At 42.3% G+C, this 24,211-nt stretch overlaps 2 protein-coding genes across 2 annotated transcripts in view; one reads left to right on the top strand and one right to left on the bottom strand.

Moving 5' to 3' along the window:
* Positions 1-24,211, bottom strand: part of LOC134225098 (putative uncharacterized protein DDB_G0277255) — a 506,490-nt gene that overhangs the window by 387,554 nt on the left and 94,725 nt on the right. The window lies entirely within an intron of this gene.
* On the top strand, positions 646-1,374 carry LOC134206127 (uncharacterized). Its single transcript, XM_062681816.1, has one exon. It carries the CDS (start codon positions 646-648, stop codon positions 1,372-1,374), a length of 729 nt encoding a protein of 242 aa, XP_062537800.1.

The raw sequence follows: 24,211 nt of genomic DNA, 5'->3' as shown, positions 1-24,211 counted from the left end.
TCAAGCATTTTGGTTGAAGTATCGCAGGAACCTTGGTGCATCCATCAACATTCCGCGATGGTTCAATTCCAATAAAAACTATTCCAACATTGTTAAATTTTGGATTGCGTCGACTCCATCGCGATGGCAAACTTTTGTCGCGAACAGAGTGTCTGAGATCCAGCACCTGACGAAAGGTGGTTTATGGAATCATGTCGCAGGAATAAAAAACCCAACCGATGTTCTTTCGCGCGGCTTATCAGCCTCTCAATTGGAGTACTAATTACTTTGGTTTAACGGATCAGTTTGGATGCGACAAGAACGAAACTTCTGGCCCGTGACCGAAGAAGTTGCACATTTAAATCGTCATTGAATCCCACGCTGCAGGGTGGAATACTTCGCATTGGTGGCCAGCTCCGGAGCGTTGCTGTATCCGAGAATCGGAAGCATCCAATGACCATCGACCATCGTCATCCTCTCGCTCCGCTGGTAATCCGCTACTATCATTTGAAGATGCTTCACTCCGGACAACAAGTTGTCATTGCTAGCACCAGAGAAAGGTTTTGGATCCCTAACATACGAAAACTGGTACGGAAGGTCTTGCGTGAATGCGTCGCCTGCTTCCGTATAAAACCCAGATGTCATGAGCAATTAATAGCAGAACTCATGTCGGATAGGGTGAACCCCGCTCCCCCGTTCCAGAAGGTTGGTGGGGACTATTGTGGACCTTTCTTGGTGTCCTACCCGCAGCGTCGAAGTCATCCTGTGAAATGCTTTGTTACTGTATTTGTGTGCCTCGTTGAGAAGGCAATCCACGTCAAGCTTGTCGCAGATCTCACCACTGAGGCATTCCTGGCGGCACTTAAACGTTTCTTTGCTCGTCGAGGCCGTCCGGTTTTGATAATGTGCGACAATGCTAAGAACTTCGTCGGGGCCAAGCGTGAACTTCGACGACTGTTAAATCTTTTCGAGCAGGAGCACTTTCAGAACTCTGTGGCATGCAATGCCGCAGCTGAGGGTGTTGAATTTAAATTCATCCCAGCAAGGTCTCCAAACTTCAGTGGTCTATGGGAAGCAGCCGTGAAGAGCTTCAAGACCACTTTCAAAAAGATCATGGGATCGCGAACGTTGCAGTACGACGAGATGCAGACAGTTCTCACTCAGATTAAGGCAATGTTGAACTCTAGACCGCTTACTCCAATCAGTAATGATCCTGGAGACTTCGAAGTCCTTACTCCAGGACACTTCCTGGTGCAACGTCCGTTGACAGCTATCGCTGAACCTTGTTTTGGTGAATATTCCAACAAGCCGTCTGGCAGCGAGCTAGAGCGTATACTCAGTGAATCTGGAAGAAGTGGACCACACTGTACTGTTCCGACCTGCACAGTTGGATGAAGTGGACAAGGCGACGAGACAACATAACTGTTGGAACAATGGTTCTATTGATGGACGAGCAGCTTCCGCAGCTGAAATGGAACCTGGGTCGAGTAACCGAAATGTTCCGAGGCTCTGATGACAACATCCGTGTGGTAGACGTGCGGACTAGCAGTGGGGTATACCGTAGAGCAATCTCGAAGATTTGCATACTTCCGATATGGGACAATTCTTCCAATGATGAGGCATAATTCGCCTCCACCGGTGGTGCTTCGGCACCCTCGGAGGTCCCAGTGGCCTCCGCATTCCAGTAAGTCTTTGTTTTCCATTCATTTTTGCAAAAAGTAATCGAAGTTTAGCCGTTGTTCTACCCGGTCCCGGATCCCCGGGACACTGCTATATCTGAAGCCAAGTCGTCATCAGTCTATTGTTCCCCTTTGAAGTCCAACGTTCCGAGGTACACGCATGCTTTGGTGATGGTAGATGAGCTTGTCAGGGAAGTTATTTTTGATCTCTTCAATCCATTTAAAAAAACACCCTCTCATATGTTCTAGCGAATGATGCCCGTTTCCCCGTCGACGTCGAGGACAATCACAAGGCACCCAAGCCCAACTAACCACTCCACCATCAATCGATGTCCGTCATCCGAATAAAGAATCGAGTGAATGCTGAAGGTGGCCACGGAAGCACACTACCAAATCGTCGTCATCAATCAAGTCGCTGCATCACAGAATACATTAAGACATCCGTCAGTCCCGTCAAGAAGCAAAGCTGATATCCGGTGCAACAAGAAAACTCACCAGCCGTGCCGCATACGACTTCGTACCATCCATCGAAGTGAATCGTCGTCATCTATCAAGTCGCAAAACAACCAAACCCACCGAAGAAGTAGTCCGCCGAGATCACGGAGAATCCGTAGAAGAAATACTGTAAGCCAGCCATGTTGCAAGCAACATTCCAGATCAATTGTCGAAGATGAACATCACATCGTCACACCGTCATAAAGCAGCAGCAAATCGAAGTGTGAATATAAAATTGAATTATACTAGTCAGTAAGATTATTATTCAAGAAATTCGCAAGTAACTAGATTTGAAATCCGTAGGTTTCAAAGTGGCCACCCTAGGCGCGGGGTCACTCACTCTCTTCTTAGCCACAATTAGTTGTTATCTACACATCCATATCCAACTAGGTAGACGTAGAAGAGATAGTGCCGATCGTCTCTCGATCGCTCGAACCATCTATACGGTATAGAAGCAGCAGAGCAGACGAAAGCAGTTGATATCAATAAACCATCGCGTTCGGTAGCTCGTTCGTTTGTTATAATAAGCACAAGTTGTAGTTTGTCTTGAGAAATATAGAGTGTTTCAGTGACCGTGAACATGTGACTATTCTTAGTGGCAATATCACCGCGCACCTTTTTATGATGCCGCGTAATCAGTCCGAACGTTGTATGTGCGCAAACAGACCTATTCGGTCAAATGACCTATTCGGCCAAATTACCTACTCGGCTAAATGACCTGTTCGGCCAAATGACCTATTCGACCAAATGACTTATTCGGCATAATGACCTATTCGGGCTAGATGACTAATTCGGCTGAATGACCTATTCGGCAAAATGGCCTATTCGGCAAAATGACCTATTCGAGCCAAATGACCAATTCGAGCTAAATGACCTATTCGGCCAAATGATCCATTCGGCCAAATGATCCATTCGGCCAAATAACCTATTCGACATGATGACCTTCTTCTTCTTCATTGGCATTACATCCCCCACATTGCCGCCTCGCAGTTCATCAAGCAATTCCACAGCTATTAACTGTGAGGTTTCTAAGCCAAGTTACCATTTCTGCATTCGTATATCACTAACACGATGATACTTTTATGCCCAGGGAAACCGAGACGATTTCCAAACCTAAAATTGCCTACACCGGCACCGAGAATCGAACCCAGCCACCCTTAGCATAGTCTTGCTAAGGAGGGCCCACCTTAGCCGTACATAATGACATATTCGACCAAATGAGTTATTCGGCCAAATTACCTATTCGACCTAATGACCTACTCGGGCCAAATGAATTATTCGGCATAATGACCTACTCGTGCCAAATACCTATTCGGCCAAATGACCTATTCAGCCAAATGACTTATTCGACCAAACGACCCTTCCCTATGAATTAAAGGTTTGAATTTACTTAGGGCTTAAATTTTTAGAGCAGGGTCTCTGACAAATGCTTCGTTACGCCACTGGTGAAGGCATCCCCTACCGCAGTCTCTTGACGTCGTATTCATTCCTTCTTGATGCTTCCATCTCAGGCAGGATGGGAAATCAAGCCGTGAGTGCTTCAGAATGCTGGTTTCCGTCTCATCATCATCAGCACTCATTGCATTTATATCAACTCATGATACCCGGAAAGATAGAAATAGTGAAAAATGCGCTTGCGGTCGACACGCTCGGTATACGGGACGCCGCCGGTAGAGCTGCTGGCGAGCGTACGGGGGAATACAATTCTACAATTTCCATCCCACTTTAATTGCTCGTAGCGGTGTGGATGTGCAGCAAGCTAACAATCGGATTGCACATTCAAGCCATCCTCAACCCACACCGGTTGTGATGGTGATGGATATACTTGTTGAGCTTTTTGTGGAATTGCGGGTGTTTGCAATGCGGTGGTAAAGAAGACATCTAATCATTTAAATACTTCACACACACGTGTTTTGTGAGTCGTAATTATGGCGGAATTGTACAGAACTGTTGAATAATAATTACATATGCAAATCGAAGTGACGAATAATGCATCAGCTCCATTTAGATACCAAACCCAAACGATCTGATGTTTGTCGGTTCCCACGCACTAAAACAATTATCAAATCAATAAATATTGCTCATAAATCTCACAACAAACATCAACACAGCACTGCGGGGTAAATTTGCAGTTTTATTATCTGAACAATAGTCATCACATCCACTGGACATCTAAACAACGATTAGAGCCAACACCACCCACGCACGGATGCACGCAAACACACGACTTTGTATCCACCACATCCACCCTCCTGCGTTGTTTCTTATAAGCATCCGGAGCAGCCTTTCGCAATATTATGGTTCCTGCTAGGATCCCAACCCGCAGGTCATTGTTGGGTATGGATGTAATAAATTGTTTTTATTGATACTAGAGACAGCGAAGTTTGCTTGTCTGTTGCCCGAAGCTTCTCCAAGTTGTTAAAAGAGGGTCGTATTTCGCGCCGGTATCGAATTTCCTTTCCCCATGTTGCGACATGGCTTTTATATATTGTTCAGTCGGCTGCGTTGGCTTACTGCCCATCGGGATAGCGTTTTCCCAAGGATACGATTTCGGCCCGTCGTCGGATTGCTCGAACTCATCATCAGACTATGGCGATTCTGTTGGACAAAATTTTAAACAATATTCTCCCAAGTTTGCTATTTCTATTCCAGTTGAAGGTGATCCTTGAAAAGCGAAGGAACCTAAATTTAAACTAACTTTAAACTAATCGGCTATCTCAGGGATATGAACTATTACTCACTACTTCAGCAAACAAACGATCATTAGGGTACGGCAACTCAGGTGGCAAAATTTAATCACACTTGCGTTTTGCACCAATTTTTGAAGGAAGTATAGTACTTCAATCCTATTCCAATTGAATATTTCCCGCATTGCACTATATTCAAACATCGACCAAAGTTATACCACTGTCACATATGATAAATTCCCAGCGTGCTGGCCGCCGTACAACCATCGATTCATCCGGTTGTGCTGTTTTGGTTGTGTGCTCCTCCACGGGACGAAGGACGACCACGGAGACTTCAAACGTCGAGCCAGACAGACAGCGACGGTCTGTCTACGGTCGGTCGATTGGCCGACCGGGGCTTATGCTGAGTTATGCCAACAATGCAATGCGCGCATAAAAGTTGTTGTGCCCAAGTCAGCTTAGACTGTTGCCGCCATCGGGGTTTCCACTGAATTTAACTGCACGCGATTGTTGGCGGAACTTCCTCCCACTTCATGGTTGGCACCACGGGCTGCTAAGAGACCAATGATTGGATGTAAAAAAGTTTACAAGTTCATCTCTGCCCCGTTGGTGTTGTATGATCGGTGGAACGGGATGAATTCATAGAATACGAATAGGTTTCTGCAATTGTCAGAAAGTTTTCCCTACCACTAATAGGGCGGTCAGAGCATACGAGACGTATTATTGTTAAATACTAGCCATAGCATAGGTTGCTTTACTGCAGCTGCAAGAAAAATAATATTGGGCTGTGAGTACACAGGGGTCGTACACTTATTACGCAAGCAATTAAGGGGTTAGGTGGGTCTGTCATTTTCTTACGATACATATAAACAAAACGTAATTTCAATGAAAATAAAAAATCCTATATGTAGAGGGGTGAGGGTCAGAAATACCCTAAAAGATACTTGCGTAATAAGTGAACAGCCCCCATAAAGCAAATGGTTCACGTGAAATTGAACTACAGCTTCAACAGTTTCTATTACGAGAAAACTTTTTCCGCAACCACAGTCGGTTATTGTGGTTTATTGTAGTCTTTACAAGTTGATGGTCTCTATGATGCGCATATTTTTGTTTTTTGAACATATTTGTGAAACCTATCTTTGCCCAAATACGTGTTTTTCGGGCTTGATGGCTCGACGAACAGAGTATACGAATAATATCCCCCGCAGCATAGGGACATTTCCGCCTCAGAGCTTAGTGTGCATTAAGCACTTCCACAGTTGTTAACTGAAAGGTTTCTAAGCCGTGTTATCATTTATGCATCCGTATATTATGAGGCTTACACAATGATACATTTATGCGCAGGGAAGTCGAATAAAATTGCAACCCAAAAACTTCCTAGGCCACTTTCAGCACGGACTTCCTGTGCAGCAGCTCATCTTACGGCACGGCTTAGGAAGATCCACTGGAAAGCTCTTTCGAATCATGTGAACGTAAATCCAGGGTAGAAATATTTCACAGTCAATGCAGTGAAAAACATGGATCTCAGTCTAATCTGCGGTCGCCTTCATCGCCGCCGTGGTGAGTGCGACTGGGAGCAGCCGAAAAATCATTTCCAACACCAACATTCAATTTTGCATTCAGCCACTCACAAGTCGCTCTGCACGCTAACTTTCACCTACTCAGTGACTGAGTAAAATTGTATTGCTCTCTTTCTATCTCACGGAAATTTTACTCAATTTCCGTCAAAAGCAGGACAACTCAAAACTATGAGTAATCCTGCTTTTGACGGAAACTGAGTAAAATTTCCGTGGGAAGAAAAGAGATGGCAATACAATTTTACTCAGTCACTTGTTATACTCTACTGGTACGGCTCTTCTAGCCCTCGAGGATTTCGGTCCGGAACCCAGAAGGGGAATCCGATTAAAACCCCAGGCCACTGGTCTGACCTACGGCAGCCAACGGGGTGGGCGCGGAAGGCCTCTTTTTGGTCCTCGAGTCCCAGGGTCGTTTTGAGGAAGCGGGGTGGCTTTCGGATCTGGTTAGCAACGGAATTGGAGGTTAGTTTTGCAAACTTTATTAACTCACTCGGAAACGATGTCTGGAAGCGCTACTTCTGTAAACCACAGTGTAATCGCTGACTGGACTGGCAAACTTGGCGATGACAGCAATCCGGTGGGACTGCTGTTGGTTACGCTAGCCTTGACGGTTGGGGTCCAATGACGACGGAACGATGGGCCGGATCGGTGAGTATCGTGATGGTACGGTATCTTGATAGGCTGGGTATATAACGCTGGTGAGGGCGGTGAACGACTGATAGCACGGCGAGAATGGCGATATCGACGGCAACTAGAGACTGGCAGGCTGGCTGTGCGACGCACCGGCTCAGCGACTATCGCGATGGCGGTTCTAGCTTTGCAGGCTTGATAGCAGGACAAGAATGGCGATGGCGACGGTAGTTGGCCAGCAGGCTTGCTGATCGATGGGTAGGGTTCGGGAAAATCACGATGGCGACGATAGCTTGACAGGTGGATCGAACAACGCGTATAGCGAGGCTCACCGGGCGACGCGCTGGGTCAGCGACAATCGCGATGGCAATGGTGGCTTGGCAGGAGCGGCGAAAATAGCGAGGCAGGCAATAGATCGGCCAGCAGGTTTGCTAGACGACGGGCAGGATCAACGGTAATCGCAATGGCGGCAATAGCCGGGCCGGCGGGGAAACGGTCGATGGCGCTGACGGAACGGACCGGGAAAGCGGTTACACTGTCGGCGTGACGAGTAGGCGGCCAGAATGATAGGCGAAAACCGCAATCTGTTGTGGCCTCTCGATTGGCCGAATCTCGAACTTAGGACCAAACTGTCCTTAAGGACTAACACTGAGTCCTTCACGTACAATTACCCGCACATTTTTTAAACCGGATCTAATTGGCTCTTCTGTTGCACAAAAACTAACCGTTCTCCACGAGGCTTCTCATCCAACTCCCGAAAACCATCTATCTCCCGATTCTTCTGTCCCCACCCATACAGTCATCCAGTTCTGTGTCATTTCCCGGCTTCCGTTCCCTGTGCTGTCACCCAGCTACCAAAAAGCGCCATCTGTTAGGGAGTTTGTCGTCCCCATTGGCCCGCGTAATAGGGTTCTAAAACCATACCTCCGTTCCCATACACTATCCAAATAGTGAATATCGCAATAAAACTTTTCTCTGTTTTGGAACTTGCAATGTTACACACTGAGTAGGTGAAAGTAAGCGTGCACCCAAAAAAATCTGCACGTTGTTTCCACCTGAAAAAGTACGTAGATCTTGTCCACCTGAAATTCACGTAACTTTCACCTGATTTTTTGATAGAATTTTCATTCTACGTGAAAATCAGGTAAGTTCTACCTGAGTTTTGGATAGAATTCACCGGACACGTAAGTTTCACCTGAATTTTCTGAAGCATTTGCAGTTACGTGTGCACGTAAAATGTACCTGAAAATTCAGGTGGAAACAACGTTTAGATTATTTGGAGTGTGTGACAGGCTGCTCAGTTCGGTCCTTACCGTATGACTATGAGTGGCCCATTAAAACGCGTGGTGATTTTTTCAATTTGCTGGGTGAATATGTACACTGAACCAAAATCTCCGCCTCATAACGACTGACAGTTGATTCACTGCCGCCCCTTAAGGCCTCTTACGGTGTCATTCAAAATGGCTACCCTGCGGCTCATCAACACAATCTTACAATTACCCACCTCCTCACTGCGAATAGCACCGATCACATTAGTTTTATTATAAAAAACCAAATCTGACCACCATTTCACAAAAAAAAGTATCAGAACTAAGTTTGAACCTAAACCTACTTATTGTCAAAATAATCGAATCATTTAGTGCACATTTGTCGTCGATTCAATGAAAATAAAACTAAGTGAAAAAATTTCGTCTTCCCACCGTGCATGCCAACGACGTCGTCGGTTGCTCGTCGTCGGCAGCGTCGTATGCAAGCAGTCATTGATCATTACCTATCGCAGCAGGCAGTGATGTCAACATGAAATTCTGTGAAATCATAGTGAAAACATGTAAAATATCGAAAAAAAATAATAAATCTGTGTCCAACCTGTTATCTATTAATGTCATAATTATATCTTCATTATTCTACTTTGGAACGTCTCGAAAAATTAAAAAGAAAACGCAGTAAATTTCAATTATGCTATTGGTGTGTTTGAACAGCTGGCAGCAATGTCACGATATGTGAACATAAACAGCTAGAATGAAAAAATAAAACATAAATATCAACATAAATCAAAGCTAATCCGTTGTTTTTCGGACACGTTTCGTTAGTTTATGTCATAGTTAAACCGTATTGAGTAATCCTTCGTACAAGTCAGACTGAAATCGTTCACATTAATGCAATGTTTACGATAGTCGGATATTAATAAAACAAGTTGTTATTTTTGTCTGCCTTGTAGATTAGTAGGTGTTGGTAGTCAAGTTTCTCACGACTACTAATCTTAAGTTGATGATTTTTATGGTACAACCACAAAGAGATTGGAGTGCCACCGCAAGTCACCTTAACGGAAGTAATTTGTGATTCGGATGATCAGCATCAGGGACAGAAAAAGTCAGTTCAACTACACTCAAACAGCTGACATCCAACACATAATCAAGTTGCTAGTCCTTCCCGAATTTGAATGTGCGAATGAATAGGACGGCATGTGCACGAACAGCAGCAAGCGTCGACTCTCGGTGTCAGCGTTGTTTTGTGCGGTGTCAAAATGAATCTTCGACTTGGCACATTGATATTCAATTTGAAATCTCAAAATATGAATATCATTTCATACTGCGGTGCATGGATTCAACATTTTGAAGTCAGATTCCTGAAATATATGCATCTGTTTAGTATATAAAGTAAAATAATCATCATTTATCGGTGCAAATTAACCGCAATTCAAAATATTCATTTCAGCCCCGGTAGATATTCATTTTTTGCGCTCGATTATCAATCGGCTATTGAAGATCGGGCGGTAAATTTGGTATGGAAGTTTGACAGCATGCTGCTAGATGTTCGTGCCTGCATCGCCGAGCGTTTGATCAAAACAAACACGAATCTATGACGAAGCTGCCTACTGATCAGCATTCGATTTCCCCTCTCGCTAGTGAAAACGATCCGAATGACTCTCATCTCATTTTCATAATATAGAAAAGATGGTTGCCAGATGAAAAGAATTCAAATGATGTCTGTAAAAAGAATGGTTTTTGAATGATCTCAACTCGGATTTTCGTGTTTTTTTATTATTGCACATAGTTTTGATTCCGGTATTTTTTCCGATAAATGATTTATGGAGAAATTTAAACACAAATTTAGAACAACTTTATTGTGACTTTTTAAGTTTTTACAACGTGATAATAATTTTCATAATTAATTAACAATAATATATAACAATCATAAAAAAAATAGTTTAGAGAAGCACGAATAATCCCTACAGCTCTAAATAACACAAACATAATGGCTGGTTTGAGAAGTAGGATGGACACGGTACTCTCCGACGTATTCCATGCTTCGTGGTCCGATTAAATTTACTTGACCAGCTTCGAATCACAATATTGTAGCGGTATAATAGCATACTGTGAATAAATATCGTTTTAAAAACCATAATATGCACATATATATATATATATATATATATATATATATATATATATATAAATAGCTAACCTGATAAAGTAGAATAAATAGAAATAAATCCAAATAACTGAAAACATCACAAATTTTTCTCTGCAAGCTGATACGTACTGTCGCACAAATTTGTTCAAATGATAAAAAACACTAACGATGGCAACCGGCTCGGCTTTGGTCAGCAGTCAGCAGTCAACAGTGAAAGAAAAAACACAGGAAACCCGAATGATTGTCGTAAGCGGGTGAAACTAAAACAAATATCATCCGCTTGTCGAATGACATTCGGCTAATATGTCGAGTAACCCGAATATGATGTGATAAGCTATTTGATGACTGATTGCAAATCTGTCTTTTTCCAGATGGTTTTAATCTGAATCTAAGGAATGTGGCAATCGCTTTGCACAATCATTTGACGGCAGAACGATGTGATTAATTAATAGGATGGATTACAGTTCAGGTGATTCAGGTGGATTCATGAAGGTGACATTTTAGCAACTAGCGCTGGGTCACTCACCTTGTCTGTGGTTGTCATATCCGTGATGCTGTGGTTGTCATATCCGTGTTATCGTGAATATAGTGATCGTTCGCTAATTGGGGCACGACCTCGCCCCAACTAGCGAATGCCGTTCGCTAATTGGGGCGTTTTGACAAGTGTCAATGTTGTTTACTTTTTGCATTGAACAAAGGAACATTTTACGCGCCAGAAAATATCGATCCCGCCAAACACGGAAACAAAACGTCAACGCGTTTTTGACATCACATTCTGACGTTTAGCTGCTTTTTAATTGGGTTTCGCCCCAATTAGCGAACCCCCAACTAAAAAGCGACCCAACTAGAAAAACCCCAATTAGCGAACGTTCACTGTATCGTTATGATCACTTGACCGATGTTTGCGATGTTTGGTTCGAAATCAACGATCGTCAGCAATGGAATAATTCATCTAGCGGAAATTAATGGCTTTCTGCTGTATTATAAATGTAATAAAAATGCAAGAAGCCAAAGAACTTTTTGGGAACATGCAAGTGTTCTGATTGTTTATGTTGACTTTTAATTCAATATTTTAAGAGGTGCTGTAAAAAGGAAAGTACATACATAGTTTTTCCAAATTTCATCCAGACCATCTTTTGAAAAAGGCCAATTTTTTTACTGATTTTTTCAAATGGATATAACCAAAAAACTACGCATCCTGCAAAAAAGTGTTGTATGGATGACTATCGCAAAATCAGTCAAATTTTCTAATATTTCTTTCAAAAAACTCTAAATTAAGCACAACACTGAAAAAAATCAATTTAAAAAAAATTAAAGTCAATTTGCAAAAAACGACCCTTTTGATTTTGACGAAATTTTGCCTCAAGATAGGTGATTATGTTCCCTACAAATCGTCTATACATCGCAAGCTTGGCACTTTAAGGGCAAAAAGTTTTTCAAACCAAAACTTTTTTTTTGGCGCAAATGATTTTTGTTTCAGTGTCAAGGGGTGTCAGTGGATATAACTTATACATACATACATATAGTAAATATTCCTGTACTGTCAATCAGAGTACAATGTTCTGGTCATAACTGATAGCAACTAAATAATCTAATAAAGAATGTAATATTTTTCTGAAGATATAAACCCCTTTTTAATGTTACTCTTAATTTAAAAAAAAAACTATGTTTAGTTGCTAAAATAGGCAAAATATCATAAAAATTGAGCTGGGGTTCTGAGATAATGATGGCTTTCATTGGATTAGTTTCGGATAAAAATGCACTGAAAATAATTCCGAAAAAAAAAGTTTTTGTTTCCTTCAACGTACCCAATTTGCGATGTATGGACGATGTATACATAATCACCTATTATGAGACACAATTTTATTCAAATCAAAAAGGGCGTTTTTTCGCAAATCGAGTTTTAATTTTTTTAAACTGATTTTTTTCAGTGTAGGGCTCAATTTGGATTTTTTTTCAATATTTTTATTAGAAAGCTTGACTGATTTTTCGATAGTCACCCATACAAAAGTTTTTTTTGTAGGATGCGTTGTTTTTCAATTATATCCATTTGAAAAAATCAGCAAAAAAACAAATTGGCCCTTTTCAAAAGGAAGTCTAGATTGACTTTGGAAAACCTTAGTTAATTCACGTTAATTAACGACGTCACTCCAATCAAACGACAACAAAATCAATCAATAACGGTGCTCACCTGTACTTTTGACAGCTGACCGACCTGATGCTCTTTCCCGGGCAGAAGCCATGTACAGAGTAACAAAACATGATATGGACTTGATTGATATAAGAGATAAAATAACAAGCAACAATATCAAAAATTTGCACCGAAATATAATTTAAATATCAAGATATGCCATGGATAAGAACAAACTAATGGCACATGATATTGATCACTTATTACAAATAGCATAACTTGATCTTCTGATGATATTTTAGTGCAAAATTTTGATAGTATCGTCTGATCTTTTATCTCTTATATCAATCATATCCATATCTCATTTTGCTATCTTATCAACATTTGATATTATTAAGCTATTTTCGTCTACTCGGGTTATGACTCTCAGCTTGTGGTTGTCAATCTGGGTGTCACGCTTACCTAAGGTACTCACGTGTCAGGTTCTACATGTCGCGATGCGCTTGCAGTGATTGTCAGTAAAGAACATCGTTTAAAAGCTAGGTGGCTTTTGTTTTCATTTCTGATCATCTGGTGATGGTCACGACTTTTTGCAAAACTGCCGCCAAGCCCATCGTCCCTTCAGTACAACCAGAAAGTAATGCTTCAAAGGGGGACCAGTGCACAACGCACCCTCAAGGTTAGCTGCGTATCTTTGCAACACCGAACATCGTGACTCACTTTTTTAGAAGAACACCATGCTATCATGCCAGCGCATTGCCGGCTTTCCAGGTGGCCTTACCACGCCATATGTCCTCGGAAGGTGGGAAGGGTAGACCTCGCGCCTGCTTCCTCTGCACGGCTGGTATCAAGAATTATGATGCCGCGTGCACCCCAAATTGACCTCTCTGCGATTGGGCCAATTCGCCATCACACAGAGGGACTTGCCAACGCGGTGCCTACGCCTGCCCCAGCCTTGACGAGGACCCCTTTCCGTCCTCGGGCTCGGAACCCGCCCGGTTGACCGACGCCGCGAAAGCGACGATACCATTTTGTTCTTCACGCGGCCACTTGTTCGATAAAAGGATTGAGTTCGACCACAGGGCACCGGTATGACCCATGAAGCCGACTCCGAACCCTTGGACCACTTCTTATTTGTGCCTGAACTAGCCATTCCTCGAGTCCACGCCGCACCTTCTGTGTAGCTCCGAGACGATTTGGACGATAGCCGATAAAACGGCGTTTCAGCCAAGTTCATCTATACACATCCTCCGGACTAGGTTGTCCGGGGCAGTGTCCAGACCACATGTGGCAAGCATGTGGTCACGCATTGTGCGAAAACGTGGGCACACGAACAACACGTGTTCCGCCGTTTGCCTGTAAGGACCTGGGTCAGGTGGAAAGTGATATACCCATGGCGCCTCTTGACCCACGTACCTATCTTCGGTATCAACCTATGTGTCCATCTACCCTTAGTGGAGCTGTCCCACGTACGCTGCCATTGAGGCCATTTGACCATTGAGGCCAACCTGACAGTTGCGACACGGTACGCGCTCGCAACTTTTAGGCACGTATACGTACACTGTACGTACTTTCTAACTTCGTTATGTAGCAGTTAATACGCAGGGCCGTGCCCAGAGCTATTGGACATCATCCGATACAATGCCACTGTAGCTGTGGAGGCATGCTTGCAGACATAATTGACGTGGCTACCAAAGGTGAGCTTATCGTCGATCATTACCCTCAAGAGTTTGATGGAGCGTTCAGAGGTGACCGCGCAGTTGCCTGCCCTTATCACCGCTTGTTGCTCCGACTTTCGGTTGTTAACAACAACCACCTCAGTCTTGTTGTGAGCCAGTTCTAACTTCCTGGAACTCATCCACTCCTCCACAATTGCTATCGAGTGGGCTGCAGTCAACTCCACCTCCAGCGTAATATCGTCAGCGAAGCCGACGATTACCACGCTCACCGTGAACTTCAACCTCAAGACACCGTCGAACATGACGTTCCATAACACCGGACCCAGTATGGAACCTTGCGGAACCCCTGAGGTTATGTCAACGTACTTCCGACCCGCCTCCGTGTCGTATACCAGTACTCGATTCTGGAAGTAGCTTCCGAGAATCTTGTACAGGTACTCGGGAATTCCAATACGCAGGAGAGCATCTGTAATAGCTGCCCAACTGGCACTATTGAATGCATTCCTCACAATAGCGAACTCCCCTCCTCTTACGCTGGATAGCTATCTCCGCGGATTTGGTAACCGACAAGATAGCGTCTACGGTTGACTTACCCTTTCGGAAGTCAAACTGGTTACTCGATAGACCATCCGCACCCTCCGTGCGTATCAACAACCTGTTGAGGATGATCTTCTCGAGCACTTTCCTCGCCGTATCCAGCAGGCATATTGGTCTATATGCCGACGGATTCCCTGGTGGTTTTCCCGCCTTTGGCAATATGACCAAGCTCTGCGTTTTCCATGGTTCAGGAAAGACTCCCTCGTCCAGGCATCTCTGCATGATGGATCTGAACATCTCGGAATCCTCAGCAATGGCCGCTTTGATGGACAGGTTCGGAATACCATCCGGTCCTGGTCCCTTACCTACACTAAGGGACTGTGCAATCCCCGCAAGATCCGCCACAGTTACTCTTCCCTCGTCGGCCACCCTGTACAGCATCTCTGTAGACCGCTCTGTAGGTGCCATAGCCCCACGTGCCTTGGCCATTACGACCCTATAGGCGTCACCCCATGGATTCGCGTTGGCACTTTGACACAGGCCCTCGAAGCTTTTTTGATTGTTTTAATCTCAGTATTCAGAGCAGCTCTAGCAGCCACGAACGCCACCCGTCGTTCAACACGCTCCTCTTCTGTGCGTGCTCGCTGCATCCGCCTCCGTGCCCGTAGGCAGGCGCGGCGCAGGTTCGCAATTGCTTGAGTCCACCAGTAAGCCGGTGGCTTCCCATTCCTAGGGTGGACTTTCCTAGGCATGGTGGCATCGCATGCACGCGAGAGTACTGTTACCAGCTGCTCGCCGCTCAGACCGAGAGTATTGTGCTCGCGGCGGAGCGCTTCCTTAAACACCTCATCGTCGAAGTACGATGTCTTCCACATACGAGGGCTAGCCTCGCCCCTTCTTCCGTCCGCTGAATGCTGGTCGTATAGTCGATACTGTAGCGAACCGCCAGGTGGTCGCTGTGATATTATATACCCTCCAGTTCGAACTACTCGTTTGGCCAGGGCTATATTGCGGTGAATCAAGAATGATTTTTTTCGTAAAAAAAAATTTGCAATTCCTGATCATAATATCTGGTTTACCGTTCTTTTTTGAGTGATAAAATAGCCTGCATTTCCATACCAACGAAATGGGTGCTTTAATGAACATTATGCAACTCAAATGGGTTGCATAATATCCATAATAAGATTGCTATACATGAGAGCATGAGACCATTATGACCGCACAATTCGTAGTTGCTACTCCATGATTGACTAGAACATGCGGAATTGTACAGAGAACACAATAAATGAGGCTTGGGACTAGCTACCCATTCTCAATGTACACGTTTCGGGAGCTCAAATAAATATCTAAAGTCAATAACGGCGCCGACCACGTCCTTACAGTCATATGGGAAGGAAAATCTATGGGATGGGAAATAACACTAATTCGCTGTCTCGCCACGAGAAAAATGTTAAACCATCCAAAGGCAAGTACATCTATCTGTTCACGGCTTATCGAACTATGCAATTTGGCACGATAACATGGAATATGATTGTTCTCACTAGCAATATAATTTATTCGCAAGAATGATCATGTGGAGAAAATTAGACTGTACCGTTTTGGTACAGATTTATCAATTTAAAGTCCATTTTCCGTCATTGCAGAAAAAGGCGTGTGCAACTCGTTGCAAAACTCAATATTTTCAGCACTCGTAGTATTTATCCAACACGGCAAGCCTTGATGGATAAACGTACAACTTGTGCTGAAATTAGGCTGACCAGATCATTTCGGCGAAAAAACGGAACAAATGCACTTGCAAAACGGGACATGTAAAAAAAAACTTGTGACAAAATTCAGGAGCTGTGGAAATTTTAAAAGTTATGGGCCTAATTTTTAATTTCCGTGTAAGAAGTCGGAGAATATTTTTAGAGTGAATCATTCACCACCATAACCTTCTATTGTATTAAGTTAGTTATTGAAAAATACTAAACTACAAATATTTCACTCGCGGACAAAAACACAAAGGAACAAGAATTACGCATTTTTCAAAATATAAAAAAAAATACTTGTGGAATTTTGAAATTTAATTTAATCCACTCTTAAACATGTATTAAGAAATTTATTACCGACCAATTATCAAAAACTTTTCCATTTCTAAGCTATTAAAAATAACAAAAAATAATTAAAGTACCCTGCCTCAAGCTGTCTGGGCATTAGAGAGAAAAGAAAAAATAATAAGATGAAAAAAATGTCAAAAGACAATCAGACAATTACGAAAAGAGCAATAGGGTGGGCTTATTGATTTACCGTGCTAAAATCCTTTTTCACGAATATAAGTGAGGGAAATTCTGCGGATAAAAATAATAAGAATCTCAACAAGGAAAGAACATTCATAGTTTTAATTATTTCTATGAATATGGTTGGTACATGTGAATGAATGTCAAGTGTAATCGATTCACTGTCCTTTTTGATCGAAATCGATTTAAATGACTCTGAAAGTAGCCTCACACCTCGGGAACCTTTCCCATTTATTTCGTTCCCATGTGGTTCCAAAAAGGTGGAACTTATGCACGTCGCGAAAAGTAAAACTAATCCTGGCCAAATTATAGGTTGGATTACAGCTCGGACTCTCGGATATTTTCACCAGATAGAATCTTAATTGTCTACAACGGAATCCCGTAAATCCCGTCCACACATATGGAAACGAAATTCGCAGACAAGCTCCTGATATTTGAACTAGCTTTGTGGGGACCGAAATCCGAACAAATATTTCCTCGATTTGAAACCTCGCCTTAAATTCGAATTTGTTCAGCTGATGTATATAAATTATTGTTTGATGTTGTCGTTTTTTACAATGGATGATTTCGAAATATTCAGAAAGACTTTGGATGATTCGTAATGTTTCGAAAATAATCAAAAGATTGAAAAATATGTGGTGAAGCAGATTTTCGCAAGAAAAAAAAAACCGAAAATGAACTCAATCTGTAATTTAAATTATCTGTCCCTGCGCTTCATTTTATGGACCATGAGACGTGGCCTGATTTTCAGGATACACTTGCCTACTAAGTTACAGATTCCGTTCAATCCACTGATGAATTTGGCCAAATTTTAATGCCTTCGCATGTGCTTTGAAAATGGAGCTAAAAATGTGGATAACATCGAACATAGAAAAAAAATTGTAAACACACTCCTAATGCGAGGCAGCCCAAAAGGTTCATCCCACCTAATACTTCTGTGACCTGTGATAACGGCTCGGACAATGATCTGTTATTACGCCCACATATGTTCTAAGATCTTTTTTGGAAATAAGGCTACGAGATGTAAAATCTTTCCAAAAAAGATCTTAGAACATATGCGGGCATAATAACAGGTCATTGTCCGAGCCGTTATCACTTGAAACAACTGAAAAAATTCAAGACGATTCATGTCGATTCTGTGGCGTGGATAAAGTAGACTAGGAACACATTTTATGCCATTGCCCGGAGATTTTCAAAAAGAGAATAAAGTTTTTCAACAAAGGGATATTAGAGCCCTATGAAGATTGGAGAATAACACCCAATCTGGTGGTGCAGTTTATCAGAAAAGTACTACCAGACTGGGAAAAGGCTACGAGTCACATTTGACGATCATTCTAAATAGTGGCTTGACATTGTGATAAAGCCATATTAAAAAGGGGAATACATCACAATAGATCAAAAACTTGTCGCATGCGATTGATAACGATACCCAACACGGAGAAAAAAAAATGCCTTCGGAATAAGCAGAAAAAAGTCAGGCAAAAAACTGTATGGAAAATTCTCCCGTTGTCACTTGTTGTCATTAACTGTTAAAAAACATAAGAAAAATCGATCCATGCATAATAAATAACGGCATAGAAAACAATCTTTTGAAAGCAACACCAATAACGTTACATCTCACACTTTTTTTTGGGTTGTGTCCTTTTTTTTATATTTGGTTTTAGATTGCTGTTGAATTTGTTTGTTTCCTATTGAATTTATTTGAATAATATTTTGGAGCTCTTTGGAAGCAGGGATTGAACTTATCATTTCATTATCATTTAGTATTCAGCCAATAACTTTTTTTTTTTTGTGTCTTTATTAAGGAGACTTTCAGCCCGAGGCTGGCTCGTCTCCGCTCAGCCAATAACTCATTCCAGAGGCGGAATTACGAAAAGCGTTGTATGGCGGATTTCTAGAGCTGATTCCCCTCTACAACTTAGTCTAAGGGTACATTGCTTTATGTTTAATATTCACCGCGGGAAACGCTAGTATCATTTTATATACTAAATGATAATAACACTTATTATCATTTAGTATATTGAGTGTTCCTAGCGTTTCACGCTGTTAATATTAGACATAGAGCAATGTACCCTTAGACAAAGTTGTAGAGGGGAATCAGCGCTAGAAGTCCGCCATACAACACTTTTTGGAATTCCGCCTCTGGAATGAGTTATTGGTTGAATACTAGATGATAATGAAATGATAAGTTCAATCCCTGTTTGGAAGAATCAATGAAAAAACGGGACAAATTAAGGATTTTTTAAATTGCGACGGTACAGCACAAAAAGGTCTAAAAAACGGGACTGCCCCGTTAAATACGGTACGTATGGTCAGCCTATGAAAAAATCATCTTTTTGCAACTTGTTTCACAAACTACTATTTTTATATCATGAAGATTTGATGCGCCAGTATCAGTATACATACTTTTGCATCTACTGTGAACAACAATTCGACTCCACTCCATGTTTGTGTTATGCATACATTGTGGAAAATGCTTTGTATATGATGCGCACAAGGAAACCAGACAACTTTCCGATGGAAATTTAGAAAAAGTCTTCTTGGAAATCAGAAAAATTTCCGTGAAAATTCAAGAGAAATTTCCATACAGAATCAAAAGAATTTTCTGTGAGAATTCTGAGGCATTTACCATGGAAATGCAATTTAATTCCCCATGGTAATTGAAAAGAAATTCTCGTGGAAATCCACTAGAACTTATGCTTCCCTTGTGAATTCAAAATAAGTTTGCTTGAAAGATTATAAAAAAATTGTATTGCTTCAAAAGAATTAACCGTGGTACATTAAAGTGATAATAAAAGTACGATTCATCCGTACGAACAATCAACGCCATGCATATGCACAGTCAAGATGATTAATCAAAGTAAAAAGACGTTGGTAGGACACTTACAAATACTAATAAAATATTTACTACAGTTATACAGTTGATTAACGAGTACACTCGTACACCCGAACATCGCAATTATGTTACTCTTCCTCTTCGAACACTCAGTCAAACCTCATCCGCCATAAAATCGCGCAACGACCCCTCCGGCATCGAACCAGCACAAGGTTCTTAAATATCCATCAATGTCACGTTTTCTTCCGGAGTTAGAAGTTACCAAAACTTTAACTGCGTACTACGTGCTCGAGGAGGACGGTTGGTGTTTAGGGAGGTCAGGCGAAGCCCACGCTCCATCGACACCGGGGATCCTCCTCTCTCGTAATCGAGTTCAGCGGGTAGTTTGAACGGTTTATCACGAGTTTACCATCTGGTCTTATCACGGAAATTTGTCACGAAGCGGCTACCAGTTAACAACTGCCAGCAAACTTATCCACCAAGAGAAGAGAAAGGAGGGTGGAACTACGCGTCCTCAAAAAAAAGCATGAATCAACATTGCGCTGGTGCCGCCCTACGATGATGCTCTATTTCTGAACTTTTGCCAGTCGGTGTAATTTTCACCCCTCAGGCAACATAAAGTTTCGGAACCGTTCCCCAGGAAATAGGAAAAAATGTTGCTGTGTTGTGTAGCAGTATAGTAATGCTATGACTACATTTTGATGACGAGATCGATACGAATGGCTGAATGAATGATTTCGTAGTCGGTTCTTAAACGAATGTAATAGAATAACAATTAAGGTGGCTATGAGTAAAAAAAATGTGTGTATTGAATGTTTCGGAGCAGATTTTAGTTCAATCATAAATGTCAATACGTTTTAGTTTTCTAAGGCAGAGCTATTCAGTTTAAAATTACGTACAAAGCTCGTGGCATCATCATGCTGAAAAATAACTGAAAGTAGTTTGAACATTTTTATAATTACTTTGGAAATGTGGAATACTACTCCAAAGAAATAATTATACCAATTTAGAGCTTTACATTTGTAATTACTATGCGTAAATTTGATGTCAGTATCACACCGCTAAAAGATAGGCTTCTAAAATGAAGTTCTTGAGAAAATTAGTTTTCACATTCTTGTCTTTCGCAGAAAACCATACATACACTGTGATACTCAAGCTATTTAAGCATCATCAACAAGCTCATACAACATCGCTAGAAAATTGCTGTTGTCTTAGTCAGCCTCAGGATGCAATTACTCCTCTAACGAACCAAGAATAAAAATTAAAAAGTGGAAAACTTTTCCAATCTACACCGGCATACTTTCACGGGGGAAGAAAAAACTAATCGCAACGTCACTCTGCCTTTTCTTTGCCTTATATGCTAAAGCGTGCGAAGCCCGTTTTACTTTCCACCCCATTGATCACCGGAAAGAGCACCGTAAGAGTAACTCTTTTTAGCACACTATCCGCTCAGCGTCAGGTGCGACACATGCATCAGCTGTTGGATCGGTACGGAAGAACCTGGGAATGGCATCTTATGAATTTGGCTTCAGTTATAAAACTTGAATAGAAATGCAGGAGTGGCATCAGTTGAAAGGTAGAACAATTCGAACGTGCTCAAGCTGAAGCAATCGGTCATTTCTATTATTCAGAGCTCTGCTGCCTTCCAGCATGCACATTTTGGATTCTGTGAGGATTGTCCATAACAAACTCAACAAAAACAAGAGATAACATTTGTTTTGTTGTCGTTTTTCGCTGAAACGTGTTTTTTCGATCTAGTACACATTTTAGTTTTCCTTCCATTCCTCGATCCCTCCTTATCTCGATGGTCCCTTAAATATCGAGATGTGGAGAGGCGACTGTAGTATCCTTTTCACAAAGTACACGAACTCATCGATCACCTCAATCTCGTCACCACCATCATTGACGTGATTCCATTCTGCTGGACATTAGGAATCCTGGGCTTTGTAACCCGGACTGCAAGTTCCACAATTCTTCTGAACCTTCGCCATGGTATCTTCGCCGCTTTCTAGGATCAAACAGCAACTCACCGGCAAGGTACGGTTCAGCAAATATTCCCTCGTTCGCCACCAGTCATCTCCGACCGGAGACCTGACTAAAAACACTTACATCAAACCTTAAATTTAGTTGATTCTACCCAATCCTTATAGGATAATTAATTAACTTTTTTCGGAAATGTTATGGGTTTTGTTAGGGTAAGTATACCGGTTTTCGCCTTAGTGCCTTATTAGGCCAACCCTGAAAAATGAATATTTTCCAAACAATATTCATCAGTTTCAACAGTGAAAAAGTATGATGGACATACTGCCTACGATCACATATCAGTCCCATCTTTGCTGGATTTCCTATTCATATGGGACAAATATGCGATCGTGGGCAGTATATCTCCTGTTAGAGCTATTAAAATCCTCGAAAATTGTTTTATTTTTTGAGTTATGCGAGAAACTGGCCAAATTTGGACAACGGCCAAAACTGGTACAGTTCCCCTATATCCCATAAAACCTACTAACTTTTCGTGGTCTACCCTAGATCATCGTGCTTCAAAGAGTGAAGTGAGACCAAATAGACATAATGAATTAGGAGAATGAGAAAATCTCCCACTTATCATGTCTGTATACACTCTCAATAGGTAGCATACCGTGAGAGACGTTTTCGGTAGCTGTTACGATAATGAACTGATTTAGGGGGCTACAATCCATGACAAATTTCTTTTAATAAGCCCCAATTGCAGGGGGCCACCGGTTCTGATGATGCATTTCAACTTGTTTTACACAGCTGTGCGAAAAAAAATATGGTCCCCAACATGAGATAAGCGAGAACAACGCATTTTATCAAACCCCCTCGGTGGGGGCCGCCTATCCGAATCAGATTTTTCTCCAACTTGTAAACAAGTGCGATAGTTTTGTTTTCATGGCTTGTTATGATTTGAAGAGGTTTTTGCCTCTCTTTTATAGTTGTTCGTTATCTATTAAGAGCGATTTCTGCAAACCCTGGCTAGAAGTCACTTCGTCGCTTTTGAGTAGAAAAGCACATCTCCTTCAATATCGACCATCGACGTAACGTTCTGCAGTTCCGGCCTGGCTGGTTATCTAAACTGGAAGATGAATGACCTCTATATCAAAGCAACCACCTAGCCATTCAGTAGGGACACGGCAGGTATTTCCGTCCATCGTCATAGGGGCTAAAACCATCGAAAACAACGTCCATTCACTAGAACTCCACTATAGCAGAACGTATCTCCTGAGTTTATAATTTGATACGGATGAGTTTGTCAAACAATGTCTCTTTTATTGGTTTTCGAGACTATGACGAAAAGACGAAAATGCCTGCCTTAACTATGATTGCTAGTGGGCAAAACGAGCAAGGTGCTAAAACACGAATTTTGACAGCGAAAAAATCAGCGCGGTTCTCAATATGGAAGAGCACACAGCGAACCAAATCGGGTACTAGTTGATAGCCTAACGACGTGAGGTATAATAATGTTCGACACAAGTATGTTAAGCATTAAAAGCCACAAAGAACAGCTAATGACATAAAGAATGCAGAATTACAGGTACAATAGTATGTATTACATTGTACAGATATCACACCCGCCTTTTTCAGGAGAAGTAACGCCGCCTGCAAGAAGCGAAGTGCGAGGAGATGGAACAGCTGTGCCGTTCTCAAGAAACACGCAAGTCCTATCAGAAGCTCAACGCATCCCGCAAAGGCTTCGTGCAGCGAGCCGAAATGCACCGGGATAAGTAAGGATGGGAGCATCTTGACGGACGAGCGTGTGGTGATTGAAAGGTGGAAGCAGCACTACTTGGAACATTTGAATGGCGCTAAGTGTACAGGCAGTGAAAGTCAAGGCAGCGGAGGAGATAACTACTTCAGTTCAGCGGTCGATGGAAGCCAACCAGCCCCCACCTTGAGGGAAGTTAAGACCAATAAAGCAGCTGGTAAGGATGGTATCGGAGCTGAGCTCATCAAGATGGGCCCGAAAAAGCTGTCTTCTTGCCTGTACAAACTGATAGTCAGAATCTGGGAAACTGAACAGCTACCGGAGGAGTGGAAGGAAAGGGTTATATGCCCCATCTACAAGAAAGGCGACAAACTGGTGTGTGAGAACTTTCGAGCGATCACTATCCTTAATGCCGCCTACAAAGTGATATCCCAGATCATCTTCCGTCGTCTGTCACCATTAGTGAACGAGTTCGTGGGAACTTATCAAGCCGGCTTCGTTGACGGCCGCTCGGCAACGGACCAGATCTTTACTGTACGGCAAATCCTTAAAAAATGCCGTAAATAC

The sequence above is a fragment of the Armigeres subalbatus genome, chromosome 1 (genome assembly GCF_024139115.2).
Source record: "Armigeres subalbatus isolate Guangzhou_Male chromosome 1, GZ_Asu_2, whole genome shotgun sequence".
Taxonomy (NCBI): domain Eukaryota; kingdom Metazoa; phylum Arthropoda; class Insecta; order Diptera; family Culicidae; genus Armigeres; species Armigeres subalbatus.
This window is presented reverse-complemented; position numbering and strand designations above follow the sequence as displayed.

Coding starts and splice junctions, on each gene's coding strand:
- LOC134206127 (XM_062681816.1), top strand. CDS start 646: ATGTCGGATAGGGTGAACCCCGCTCCCCCGTTCCAGAAGGTTGGTGGG.